At 41.6% G+C, this 14,598-nt stretch overlaps 1 protein-coding gene and 1 pseudogene across 1 annotated transcript in view; both read left to right on the plus strand.

The window, feature by feature from the left end:
• ARMH3 (armadillo like helical domain containing 3) overlaps positions 1-14,598 on the plus strand; it is a 176,504-nt gene that overhangs the window by 59,823 nt on the left and 102,083 nt on the right. The window contains exons 21-22 of the mRNA XM_030334492.1: positions 10,371-10,453; positions 11,631-11,757. Coding sequence (XP_030190352.1) covers positions 10,371-10,453; positions 11,631-11,757 — 210 coding nt within the window. The remainder of the gene's footprint in view (positions 1-10,370; positions 10,454-11,630; positions 11,758-14,598) is intronic.
• On the plus strand, positions 8,657-9,780 carry LOC115527665 (annotated as a pseudogene).

Consider the following 14,598-nt stretch of genomic DNA (forward strand, 5'->3'; position numbering starts at 1 on the left):
TGTAGGAGAAGATGTTACAAGATGTATTCTAGGCTTGATGTGCCTAATTAAGAGTGCTCTAGCTTCCATGTGCAAAAAGATGGAGGCTTCTTTCTTCTGTGGATAATCAATTCCTCTTAGAATGTTTTAATACAGGGTCATTAGAACGCATTTTTCTGTTTCCATAATTTGGTTACGAAAGATTCTGTACAGCAGCGTAGAAAGCCCCAGGACTGAAAAAGAATGCCAGGAAACTCTTTTTTTCCTTCAAATCACCACATTTGGCTAAATCTGAAATTTATACTATTTTGACTCTTTCTTTCATCCCCTCAGAAACTTGGCAGAAGCAAAAGATAAGAATTTCTAACAGGTTTAGCCTGTTAGAGGGAGAAAAAGATTCCCACCAGAAAGCCCCTAAAAAGAGTGAGAAATCTCTGTTCTTTTCTCTGCACATGAAGTCACTTCCTATCCAGAGAAATGTCAACTCTTACAGGCCCATTAGCATCTTGTCAACTAAAAGAGACAGAGGAAGGAGTAGCTGTGCTTTTGTTGCTTTGCCTGTACTAGTTCTAAAGGAACATATCATTTGGTTTCATGAGGTGCCATTGTTTCTAGATCTCCAGTGAGCAGGATAGGTCTGTGACTGGTTTCTGTCATTTTGGCAGGTAAAGTTCTTGGTTCCACATCACATGCCCCCACTGAGACACGGTCTCACTGACTATTAGATTTCTTAAAGGGTGATGATTTTGGCTACCTTTCAGCTAGGCAGTGCTGGAAAAAATAAGCAGGTGGTATAGGGCCCTAGAAGGCAGTGGCTTCTGAGCAAGGTTACAGGCGGCTGCACAGGAATGAGGTGGATGGGATCCTGCATTTCCCAGAGTCTGAGTTCCATCTGGGAACTTTCATGGTTCCCAGAGAAACAGAGAGCACAGGGCTCATTTTCATGGTAAAGAAGAGGGTGTGTGGTAACTGGAAGAATTGCAGTGTCCCCAAGTAAACGGAGACTTGGAGATAGCTGAGAACCTTATTTTCCCTTCTAAGCAGACTACACTTCAACAGCAAGGAAAATGTAAGATAGAACCTAATTTCCACTTCCAGAAAAGATTTGTAGGGGTGCCTGGCTGGCTTAGTCAGAAGAGCATGCCACTCTTGATCTCGGGGTCACGAGTGTGGAGATCTCGGGGTCCTGAGTGTAGAGCTTACTTAAATAAAAGTTTAAAAAAATGATAAAGAGAGGATTTGTTCTTTTTTCCAGTTCATCTGGAGGACTGTGGAGTCTTCAGCTGTGCAGCCTATTGATGTACTTTTTTTTCTTATTGTGGTAAAGTCACATAATGCTTACCATCTTAACTTTTTTTTTTAATTTTTTTTTTTTTTAACGTTTATTTATTTTTGAGACAGAGAGAGACAGAGCATGAACGGGGGAGGGTCAGAGAGAGGGAGACACAGAATCTGAAACAGGCTCCAGGCTCCGAGCTGTCAGCACAGAGCCCGATGCGGGGCTCGAACTCACGGACCGTGAGATCATGACCTGAGCCGAAGTCGGCCGCCCAACCGACTGAGCCACCCAGGCGCCCCACCATCTTAACTTTTTATTTTATTTATTTATTTAAAAAAAAATTTTTTTTTCAACGTTTATTTATTTTTGGGACAGAGAGAGACAGAGCATGAACGGGGGAGGGGCAGAGAGAGAGGGAGACACAGAATCAGAAACAGGCTCCAGGCTCTGAGCCATCAGCCCAGAGCCTGACGCGGGGCTCGAACTCACGGACCGCGAGATCGTGACCTGGCTGAAGTCGGACGCTTAACCGACTGCGCCACCCAGGCGCCCCACCATCTTAACTTTTTAAATGTACAGTTCAGTGATGCTAAATGTTCACATTGTTGTGCAGCCATCACCACCATCTATTCCCATAACTCTTTTCATCTTGTAAAACGAAAACTCTATGCCTATTAAACCAGAACTCTCCATTCTTTCCTTTGCCAGCCCCTGGCAACCAGCGTTCTACTTTCTGTCTTTATGATTTTGATTACACTAAGCACCCCAACTAAGTGAAATCCTACAGTGTTTGTCTTTTTGTGACTGGCTTATTTCACTTACTGTAATGTCCTCAGGTTTAAGAAATCAGATTCTCCCTCAGACTTGGCATTTTTGATTGTTACTATTTTTGTTTATTATTTTTATTTTTATTTTTGTAGGTTGCTTCTGCCCAGGATCAGCCCGAGTATAAACGTTATGTCTTCTTCACTCTCTTCTGAGACTTTTCTTGGGCGTGTGCAGTCACTTTTTAATTTTCCCTGTATATGCAGTTGCTTTACTTTTTTAAGTTTATTTATTTATTTTGAGAGAGTGAGTGAGAGAGAGCATAAGCAGGGGAGGAGCAGGGAGAGAGGGAGTGAGAGAATCCCAGTCAGGCTACATGCTGAGCCTGATATGGGGCTCAGTCCCCTGAACCAAACCGTGAGATCATGACCTGAGCTGAAATCAAGAGTTGGACACTCAACTGACTGAGTCCCCCATGTGCCCCTATGTGATTGTTTTTGAATGTTCTAGTCTTTAATGTCTGGCTCCCAAAAGGAGAAAGACAAAAGAAATGAAGGTGGAGAAAAAAGGGGCACTTGGCCCTTTAAATCTTGTGGATGTAATATATCTGCATGGGACAGGGCTTGCCCATCAGTGAGGGGAGGTACAACAATAATGGCTGCCTGCTTTCTCTGCATCTCTGTAATCAGAAGCAACAATCAGCTATCAGAGCACAGATCCCCAGTATTTGGAGGACAGTGTCCTTTTTGCCCACCTTAGCTCCTGTAGACTGCTGCAGGACCAAGTGCATAGCTGCTTGCCACATGGCTGGTGGGGAGCAAGTAGGGGATGGACAGCTGCTTCTGTGGTAAGAGCTCAGATTGCCCAAAATTAACCAAAACTTACCATCCAGGTCTTCCCCAGAAGTTGCCAACTTCTACCAGACTTCAGAGTTCCACAGTAGTTAACATCAGACAAATTCTGCTACTGCAGTTACTGTCTAGGTAGGGAGAGAGTTTCCTGGTACTTCCTACTGTGCTGTCTTCCCAGAGTCCTCCCACTGGATATACTAACTTTTGTGTTCTGTTCACCTGGAGAGGCTCATAATGCACAACCAAAGCCATTTCATTCTCTTGTTTGATTCATTGGCCTCTTTTAGTGAGGTGCTTGGGTTTGCAGCCAGACAGATGCCAATATTCTGAGAGGCCACCTGGTGTATCTTAAAATTATTCTGTTGGTAGGTATTGGCTTCTAAGTCCTTCCCGTGCCACTTTGCTCACTGACAGTGAGCCTGCTGATTCTTGGCAGTGTCCTTGGGTAATCGGTGATTTTGTCCAGAGATGGTGGAATTGGCTAGAGTTTATAGTGCCTCTGGGGTTTTGGAGGCATTGGCTTGTTACACTAGTGCTATTTCTAGCCTGTCCTTGGAGTTCCTCTGCCTTTCTTCTAAGCAAGTGAGATGCTAATATTGCTCTTTTATCAGTCACTGTGAAATTACCCATTTCCCCAAATGAACCTGGTTTGATTTGGATCTGTGGAGTCTCATCCTAACTCTAGGCCAGGCCAGAAAATGGGGCCTCGTTGAGTCTTGTCTTTGCTTTCTATCTCTTTTTTTCTCATAGTATGTTTAAGCTATTCAAACAGGCAGAGAGCTCTCTGACCTGATTCTTTTGAGACATTTATTTGTACTCTGCTAGAGGCTCTCTGTCTCCTTCCTGTTTTTAATATTATTTAAATCTCATTCACTTGGTTTTGTGATTAAACCTCCCCTCTGCTTCTCTGAGGCAGGCATCTGAGCTACCACTTAATTGTGTCTTCCTGTAGTTGGCTTGTTCTCTGCACCTGGTTTACCTTAATGTGGGGGACAGGTTGTAGTCCTGGAGAAGTTCCCGTATCCATTATTCATTCTACTCTTCTACATGACAACACAGTTTGCTGCTACTCTCTCCTTGAATTCAAAGCAGTTTAGGGAAAAATCTGGGCAAGTCCTCATTATGTGGGGTACATTAATGTTAGGAGCAGCTCTGCAAACCAGGTTCCTTGTGGGGTGGGAGAGGCCTGTGTACAGTGGCAGGATTCTCAGGTGGATAGTCCCAGAACCTGTACACTCTCCTATATTCCACATGTGTCTCATACAGAAGTCAGAACTTCAGTGCACTGTTGCCATACTTGATGCACAAGACTCCCCAAGGGAGGGAGCTTGGGCCAAACCTAAGTGTGAGACTGACAGGCCCCTCTAGTAGAGTTAAAAGAGGCAGCAGTTGCAGCCAATTTGTAGTTCCTGAAAAAGAGCCCAGAAACAAAGTTTTCAAAGTGCCTGGTGGAAAAGACTTTCCAATGAAGAAACAAGTGTGTATGGAGCACCCATTTCCCTACAGCTAAAACATATAGGATGTGTAATATAATACCTCAAGTATTTCACTGACGTAACTTCTCTATTTTTCCACTCTGTGTAGGTTAAGAGTTTTTGGAGCCAGGTATCTGGATCCTCCTTTTGTAGTGTTAGCAAAGATTAGGAGTCTAATCCAGGATTCCTGAGGATTTCCTAGAATATTGTTGGTACTTAAGTGCATTGGTAGCTTTGATTGTGAACTTTGATCATTATTCTGGAGACTGCCATAGTGTTATCTTGAAGGCTACTCAGGATTCATTTTGACTTTTCATTCCTGCCCAAGAGTCCATGGTTCTCTGTTGATTGTGTATAGTTGGCTCTTTTTCTTTAACCCATCAAAGAGGAAACATCTTTGCATGCTTGGCTGGGTACTCCATACTATATATATGTATTGTGATGTAAAGTGTAACTGGTCCCTTATGCTGAGTACATAGAAAGTTTTGATGGGTGTTTGTAGGGCTCATGCTTGTGTTGGTGGAAAGAAAAACATTGACCTTTTATTTGCTTTTAATTAGTAAAACATACATAACATAAAATTTACCATTTTTAAGTGTATGATTCAGTGGCATTAAGTACATTCACATCATTGTTGCAAACATCTCCACCTTCCATCTCCAGAATTTTTTTCATCTTCCCAAACTGAAACTCTCTGTACCCATTAAATAATAACTCTATATTTCTCCCTCCCCCACTCCTGGCAACCACCATTCTACCTTCTGTCTCCGTAAATTGCCCAACCTGGGTACCTCATATAAATTGAATCATTTAGTATTTATCTTTTTGTGACTGACTTTTTTCACTTTGCATCCAAAAGCTGTGCCCTTCTGTTTTGTGGGGATGAGCAACCATTGCTCTTCAAATGGGCAAAACTATTTACACAGTGTTGAGTTATTATAACGTGGGCCCTTCTTCTTTGGAAATATCTTAGACTAAGGGTCAAGTCTTTGGTAAGGAAGAGTGGTGTAGTCTCTTCTCCCCCTTCAAAAACTATTTATTTAAAAAATGGAAACATGGGGGCACCTGGGTGACTCAGTTGGTTGAGTATCTGACTCTTGGTTTCAGCTCAGGTCATGATCTCATGGTTCACGGGTTCAAGCCCCACGTTGGGCTCTGCGCTGACAGCACGGAGCCTGCTTGGGATTCTGTCTTCCTCTCTTTCTGCCCCTCCCCTGCTGTCCCTCTCTCTCTCAAAATAAATAAATAAAAACCTTAAAAAGATGGAAACATGATAAACTAAAAGGTTAGATTTTTTTTAAGTACATCCTTCCCCTCTTATCTCCACAATGACTACAACATGTACTTGATACCAAACTCTTACAAAGACTAATTAACAACGCTATGTTTATACAACCAACCCCTTATCTTTTATAGTTATCTTAACTCTTCTCTCTATGTACTGCTACTTCTGTGACTGTCTGTGGAACAGTTTGGCTGGTCATGTGCCCAGACGACACCAAGTAGACAAGTGGATAGATATAAAGGGCAGTTTTCTAAAAATATGTGTATGTGTGTGAAGAGTGGTGAACCAGGAGGCAGCCAGCATGAGCTCTGTGCTACTTATGTGTTGGCACTGAGATCCCGAGTGCCAGTTCTCTACTGTCCTTGAACCTGTCCCTGGCTGACATCAAGCTATTCTCTTCTTTGGTCTGCAGTTAAATCCTGTGCATAACTCTATACCATAACAGCTTATGAATAAGCCTGGCTGCTAATTATTTATACCAGTGTTTTTGTTTTGTTTCTGTTCTGATTTTGCATAAAGAAAGGGGATCTTGGCTCCCTTTAAAATCCAGATCCAATCACATTCCATGTTCAGTATTTAATTTTAAAGGGGGCAGAGCTGAGTGAGGAGTGAGGGGTATAGGCACAGTTTTAGTTGACAGTGATGTTTCTCCCTTTCCTCTCTCTCTTTCTCCTTCCCCTTCCGTCCCCCTGCATGCTGGCTTCCTTCCTTCTTTCCGTCTTTCCGTCTCTTTCTCTCTCTTTCTTTCTTTCTTTCTTTCTTTCTTTCTTTCTTTCTTTCTTTCTTTCTTTCTTTCTTTCTTTCTTTTTCAAGATACTACAAAGGAAGCAGAAACAGAGAAGAGGGGATAGAGGTGTGTGAGAGGTGAGCTGTAGAGAACAATGAGAGCAGATACAGAGGTCCTGCTAAGGCGTTTGATGCTGAGAGAAGCTGCTTGGGAGTCTTAGTGTTGCAAATGGACAGTAGAGAGGTAATAATGAGGTATTAAACACCTGTACTCTAATAAGTAGCTCAGGACCAAGAGAAAAAGTGGACCAAAAATGTGAAAATAACCTGGAATAGCGAGTAGGTAGAGAAAGTTATAAACTAGAGTCTAGAGAAGTGTTGGGAACAGTGTAGTCAGCAAATCTAAGCACACCATTTATAGCTAAGTGTCTTTTCCTTTAACATAAAACTCCATTTGGAGTTTATTTAATCCACCTTTATTTAATTTTAATGGAATGGCAGAAAGAACACTAAACCGCAGACCAGGTTTTAGTCCCAGCTTAGTCACCAGCTCCTTGGGGTGGGTGGGTGGGGAGGGGAGGAAGTGTTTTCTTATCGAAAACAAGGGAACTGGATTCATGATCTCCAGGGTCCTTTCTAGTTCCAAAAATCAACTATATTGAAAGCTCACAGGGGCGCCTGGGCAGCTCAGTCGGTTAAGCGTCTGACTTCAGCTCAGGTCATGATCTCACAGTCTGTGAGTTCGAGCCCCGCGTCAGGCTCTGGGCTGACAGCTTGGGAGTCTGGAGCCTGCTTCAGATTCTGTGTCTCCCTTTCTCTCTGCCCCTCCCCTGCTCATGCTCTGTCTCTCTCTGTCTCAAAAATAAATAAAAACATTAAAAAAAAAAAAAAAAAAAGAAACCTCACAGACTTAGAACTCCCACCACATCAGGTCAAAGGATAGCACACTATGTGTGTGTTGTAGGGGACACCACACAGTTGACAGAGTGAGTGCAAAGTCAGGGCGATGATGAAGGAGAAAGAAAGCACTATTCCACGGGAGGTTGGGGCATTCCCTCTTGAGGAATTGTGGTCCCTGATGTCAGAGGTTTGTGGGAGCCAATTTTAAGGTTGCTTTGTTCATTTTCTCTGCCTATTAAATTTCCTCTAGAGAATGACTACCTCCAGGTGAGAAGACCCTGGCCTTTTTGGGATGTGGGGGCAGGTCGGGGTCTGCTTGAATTATCAGGGGTAGAATGCGGGTTCTCCCTGGTGCTGACAGCATCGCAGTGCTGGATTCTCCTTCTCAGTGCTGTTTGGCTCCACTGATGTCTGTGGTAGTTGGGACACAGGGTGCCTCTTGGTCTGTGGCAGAATTGCTCTCTATTTATCACTTTGTCATCCCTGGCTCTGAATCCCAGAGATCAAGACTAGCTGTAGTCCAGCAGAGAAGCAATAAATCATTGTTCCCACTTCCTTTTCTCCAGGTTTTCTGCCCCTTAATTACCACATAACCACTGCTGAGGCTGCATCTTTTTGCTGTGTGTGTTGGGGACAAAAGTCCTCGTTGATTGGATGTGTGCAAAAGCTGCTTTGTCTCTCTCCAACCATTATGTTTTGTAGAGTGCCAGGTGCTCTACCCATCCTTTTCTCTTGTCTCTTGTGAATTTATAGAGTCTGATTGTCAGGTTATTTATCCATTAACAGGGCTTGTCCGAGCTCTGGGGGTAGGGAGTGGTGTGGGCAATCCTTAAATAACTCAGCAAGATGATCTTCATTGAAGATAGATGTTTGGGCTAGCTTAGTCATTTTTATGTGGATTTCAGCTAGACCCCTTCATTCTCTGAGCTCCTGGTAGGAGTTAAGCAGGTTGTGTGATCTAGAATGGGCTCCTATGGAGCTTCTTTTGGGTCTAGTCCAACAGATTGCTTGTTAACAGACAACATCAAAAGGGCCACCTGCCTGTCATTTGCCTTTCCATTATGAAATCTCCGAGAACTGGAGTCAGTGTAAGGGTGAAGAGTTCATAAATGAGGATGCCTATCACCTTCATCTCTAGCAAGGCTTTTTTGCTATTTGAGGGGAAGATTCAGGCTTTAGAAACAGAACGTAGACAGGCTCTTGTACTTTTCCTTGCCTGCTGTTTCTTTACTGTACCTGTGATTTCAGAGGTTGAGAGTAAGGGGTGTTGTGTGGCAGGTGGCAAGTGTCTGGAGAGTCTTACTCCTACTCATCATTGCCTGCTGTTTCAAATCAAAGCTAACATCTTTTCTCGAGGGGTAGTAAACTTCACACAAAGCTCAGACAGCATGGGAGAATGGACTTCTTTGCTGGCAAAGAAGCAGGTATGGTCTTAGAAAAGGAGAGGTCAAGCCTTTTTTTATATCTGTGGGAGTAGAGAGGCTTGAGGGGGAGAAGACAGAAGGACCGCCGATTGCTTGCAGCTGCTGAGCTCCTTCTGTAAGGTTTCCCATCAAGTAGGGGAGGTAGGTACAGGGACAGTAGTCATGATGGGCACAGAAGTAGGATTTATTTCGTGATTACGGGTGAAAAAGTACAAGGCGACTGGTGATTTATGCTTAATATTTATTTGCAAAAATGTCTTTATACCTACATGTTAAGCTAGAGACTTAACAGTCAGTCTTTTAGCTGAGGTTGCTTGGGTTTTAATCCTCATTAAGAATTACCAGACAGAAAGGGGACCTTTTAGGTAAATGTTGTCATGGTTGAGAGAGGACAGAGCAAGTTGTACTTTTGTTTGAATAGTTAAGGGCTTTTTTTTTTCTCTTCACGAGCTGTTTTCCTGTCTAGAGCTGAAGTCCAATATCGTTGGAATTTCTGGTGACCGGTTAGAATTGAAAGATGTCCCTCTTTACCATGGTGTTTGAAACAAATGTATAACTAAAACTTAGTGACGTGACATGCTAGCCACGTAGGGTGAGAGGGGGATCTTCATTTTAATCTATAAATTGAGCAAATGTGGTAAGTAAATCTGGAATACTAAGATGTCCTTTTTATAGTCAGATTTGCAAGCTTACTTGCTATTTAAGAAGTTGCACGAAGAGGTGGTACTGTGGGTCTCCTTGAGACGTGGCAGCTCCAGAGCAGAGTACGCACTGCGGTGCCCGGAGTCACAGCAGGACAGGCCTTTAGAAAGTTTCCTTCCCTTTGAGTTTTAGTTGAAAGGAGGGCAACCAAAGCTGTAACCAATGGAAGCATTATACTTCCAGAACAATCTCCAGGAGAAGTATTACAAGCAACAGTGGTAGCTGTTAGATCCGGCTCTAAAGGGAAGGCTGGAGAGATTCAACTAGTTAGAGATCCAACTAGGAAGTTGGAGACTAAGTTCTTTCAGAATGTGGAGGCACTAAAGTAGTTCTAGTTGACAAGGATTATTTCTTACTTAGAGATGGTAACGTTCTTGGAAAGTATGTAGACTGAAAAAAAAATCATTTTTGAAATGGCATCAAGTGAAGCTGCCATTAAAGTTGTTAAATATTTCATCATGTAAATAATTTTCATGTTTCTGTTTTATAATAAATTAGTGGTATCCAAAAAAAAAGTGGCACAAAGAAGCAGATTTTTAGAAACCTTCTATGGGCAGATAAGCAGATATGTGCTTGGGAAGATCAGTGCTTACTTCAAATATATCTCCCTTACCTGCTTTTATTTACTTCATTGAAGTTTATTTATTTATTTTGAGAGAGTATGTGTGTATGAGGAGGTGAGAGGCAGAGAGAGGAGAGAGAAAATCAAAAGCAGGCTCTGTGCTGTCAGCATAGAGCCTGACATGGGGTTTGATTTCATGAATCATGAGATCATGACCTGAACAGAAACCGAGATTCAGATGCTTAACCAACTGAGCCACCCAAGCACCCCTACCTTACCTGTTTTTAAAAAGTTCTTGGTAGCTGTGACTTACTCATTCTAGACCTATTTGGATTTCTTAGAATTAAGTGTATTTTCATTGCTTTCATTTAACTTTATTGATTATTCTTTGAATAGCTTGTTGATTTTTTTTTTTTTTTAAGCCTTGATAAATTTGCTGAAGTTCCTTATGTCAAATGAGACCGTACTTTTGGCCAAACACAACATTTTTACATTAGCCCTTATGGTGAGTAACAAAAAATATTTCTTAAGGGGAATGGGAGATACGGGCTTCTAGTTATGGAAAGATTAAGTCATGGAGATAAAAGGTACAGTATAGGGAATATAGTCGTTGGTGTTGTAATAGTGTTACATGGTGACAGGTGGTCACTACACTTGCAGTGAGCACAGCACAACATATAGACTTGTTGAATCCCTGTATTATACACCTGAAACTAATGTAATGTGTGTCAACTGTACTTAAATTAAAAAAAAATTTTTTTCCTTTTTTCTGAAGCCACATCCTAAAATCGAGATGGGCCAGTTTGAAATAGGAGCTGGTATTATGGGGACTGAGCCACTGGCAGAGCCAGGCCTTTATTTTCCTTTTGGATTAGACTTTCTAGACTGGTGCTCCCCACTCTTCCCACTCTCACCTATGTCTTTGGAAAACTTGAGACTCTTTTTCATGAGAATATATTGTCTGGCAGGGGCAGGTATGGGTCAGTCTCTGTGAGCCTTGGTCCCAGGTGAGAGACTACTAGACTGCTGTAGTCTCTGTGTTGGTACAGAGCAAAGCCTGGAGAGGTGTCCCAGCCAGATGAGTGGTTCCATCATGGCTGTACTTGGTTTCAGAGGAACATTACATATTCCTGTTTATCAGACTAGTTAATTTGGGGTAGAAGGAGGGCATTGTGCCTTTTGACTATCTTTTTAGGATATTATCCAGTGTGTTCATAAATGTTTAACATGTGGGCGGGGAGGAAGCCCTGATTTTTGTAGCATTTGTGGATTTCTATGGTAAAACTACTCTCACCATGGCCAATTTCAAGCTAACTATGTGACATTGTTGAATGCAGAGTTGGGGAGATGATCAATGATACACCATTCTATGATAGTCCTACCACACAGGTATAAGAGTTGTAAATGAATCTCAAGAACATAATACTAAAAGATAGAAAGTAATTAGGAAGTTGTGAGTTTGAGTATTACCTTCATTTTAATATAATTTATTGAAATGTAAGTTTATATGTTAATTTTTAATAATGGCTTTGTTAAACAACCAGCTCACAAAATTTCTGAAAATGTAACAGTCAGTTCTTGTTCTTACGAGCTAGTAAGAACTGACTACAGCATATTACTGATAATACCATTCTGGTCTTCATAGCTTGATGCCTGTGTATGGGCTTTTGCTTCTTTTTTAGATTGTGAACCTGTTTAATATGTTTATCACATACGGCGACACATTCCTGCCCACTCCCAGCAGCTATGATGAACTCTACTACGAGATTATCCGCATGCACCAGAGCTTTGACAACCTCTACTCTATGGGTAAGCTGTCTTTTCTTTTTGTTCTCCTCTCTCTGTCAGCTGTGGTTTTTGGCATGTAAGAGGAAAAAAACTATCAAAGATTTTCTTCTGGTTGCTTGGTGCCCTGCTTGGCATAGAAATACAGAAGTCTTCTTTTCTCAGTAAATAGGAAGTTGTATGTGCAGTTCTTTGCTTTTAGGCACTCAAAGCTGATTGCAGTAGAAAGCTGGTTAGCAGCCCTGTAGCCCTTATGTTTATGAGAGAGAGAGAGGGAGAGAGAATAGGGACGCCTGTGGATTTAGTGACTGTTAGTGAGATGGGAGTGAAAGAGTGGGTGGAAATTGACAGCATAAATAGAAGAGCTTGAATCCCAAAGGAACATTGTGTGATTTGAGAAGGTACAGGATTTTAAAGAGTTTTAATGTACCTATGTATTTTTAGCATAACATACAAGAGGAAGTGGGCATTAGATAAAAATCGCTTTTGCAAACCTTTTGGTGATTGGCTCAATGAAAATTTACTCTGCGGCCATAGTAAATATAACTTATTTCTGAAAGAGGACTTGTATCCCTGTCAATTTGAGTGAAGAGTCTAGTCAGACCTACCTGGAGTTGGAAAGGTTAGGAAAGGTTTCTGTAGATTACACAGAAGCAGAAAGCCCTTCACTAAAGCTATTTAAAAAAAAAACCCAAAAACCTAATTTACTAGCTTTATTAAGGTAGAATTGATATATAATAAACACGTGTTGAAAGTATACAATATTTGATGAGTTTTGACATACATATATGTACCTGAAGCTATCACTACGATCAAGATAATGAACATATCTGGGGCACCTGGATGGCTCAGGCGGTTAAACGTCCAACTTTGGCTCAGGTCATGATCTTGCGGTTCATGAGTTTGAGTCCTGCATCGGGCCCTGTGCTGACAGCTCAGAGCCTGGAGTCTGCTTTATATTCTGTGTCTCCCTTTTTCTCTGCCCCTTCCCCTCTTGCACTCTATGTCTGTCTCTCTCTCAAAAAATAAATAAACATTAAAAAAAAGAAAAAAGGAAAAAAACAAGATAATGAACATATCTGTCATTTACCAAAAGTTTCCCTATATCCCCGTATGTCCCTCCTGCCACCTCTTACCACCCTTATCCCTTGCTTTCTGTCTCTGTGCAACCACCGATCTGCTTCCTGTCACTACAGATTGGTTTGCTTTATCCCTTTTGTTGAGACTATTTGTGAAACCTCTCATATCTTGAGAAAACTAGAGGGGATTTGGAACAAGTACTAGGAGAAAGAGTAGAAGCAAACAGTAGAAAAGAAGGATTGCCCAGGAGGAGCAAAATTTTTTGTAATATATTTTATTTTTTAGAGCAGTAGAGGAAAACTTTTGAGAGGCGTGTATAGCTTTGCTGTGATGTTTTTGGCATTGGAAGTAAGGCCTTGTATCAGTAGGATGTTTTCAACTGCAAGTATCAAAAACTGACTTAAACTACCTTAAACAATAGGAAGATTATTTCACCTGGCAAGAATTCTAAGGAATAACAACTCCAGAAAGGTGTGATCCATTGCTCAGTGTTTGCAAGGACCAGGTGTTTTCTGTTTCTCCTCTCTTATTCTCAGAATAACAGCTTTAGCATCAGGTCAGTTCCCCTGAGGATAGCAAGTTCCAGTTGTCGCATCAAGACACATGGTCTTTTTTTTTTTTTAGGAGCTATTAAGTGTTCTATGAGAACCCTCTAGCAGACTTCCTATTGTCAAATGTGCTCAGTGTTCCTTGTGGGGTTTGCGTCCGCCCAGCTTTATCTATATCCTTGTTTTCAAGAATTTGGAATTTTCTGAGGGTGAAAAGCTGCCCCAGAGGTCTTAGCAACCATTAATAGATGAATAAAGATGTCTTTCAGTGAGGAAAGGAAGGAGAGTTGGAGTGGGGGAGATATTTTATAGAAGCCTGACATACCTACCCAGCTGGGCCATGTGCACAGTCAAATGAGGTAAGCCTTTGTAGCTACAGCAACAAGATAAGAGGAGATATCTGGGCATGCTCACATCTGACAAGGGAATTAAAATGTTAACCAGGTGAGCGCAAATAGGAAAATGAGAAATTTCACTAAATGAAATACAACAAACAGCACATTTCAGTGCTTTCCATTTTATGTAAAGTATGATGAAAAAACATTTAGTTTTTTAAGCCAGGTTTTTAAAGGTATACTTCCATATATAGTAAAATGCACCCTTTTTAATGTAGTTCTGAGTTTTGACAACTGTGTGGAAGTATAATTATCACAAAAAAATGAAGATGTGAAAGAGTGTCATCATCCCAGAAAGTTCTCTTGTGCTCTTGTGAGGTCAGCTCCTTCACTCATCCTAAACCTGTAGTAGCCACTAACCTGTTCCCTGACCCCAGAGTTTTGTGGGGTTTTTTGTTTTTTGTTTTTTTTCCATAGTTTGGCTCTTTCAAAAAAACCCCAAAGATGAGGTCATATAGTCTTTTGGGTCTGGCTTCTTTTACACAGTAATTCATTTGAAATTCATCTATGTTGATGCATATATCAGTAGTTTATTCCTTTTTATCATAGAATAAATCCCATTGTTTTTTTTTTTTTTTTAATTTTTTTTTTTCAACGTTTATTTATTTTTGGGACAGAGAGAGACAGAGCATGAACGGGGGAGGGGCAGAGAGAGAGGGAGACACAGAATCGGAAACAAGCTCCAGGCTCTGAGCCATCAGCCCAGAGCCTGACGTGGGGCTCGAACTCACGGACCGCGAGATCGTGACCTGGCTGAAGTCGGACGCTTAACTGACTGCACCACCCAGGCGCCCCACAGAATAAATCCCATTGTAAGACTATGCCAGCTTGATTTATCCATT

The sequence above is a fragment of the Lynx canadensis genome, chromosome D2 (assembly GCF_007474595.2).
Source record: "Lynx canadensis isolate LIC74 chromosome D2, mLynCan4.pri.v2, whole genome shotgun sequence".
Lineage (NCBI taxonomy): Eukaryota > Metazoa > Chordata > Mammalia > Carnivora > Felidae > Lynx > Lynx canadensis.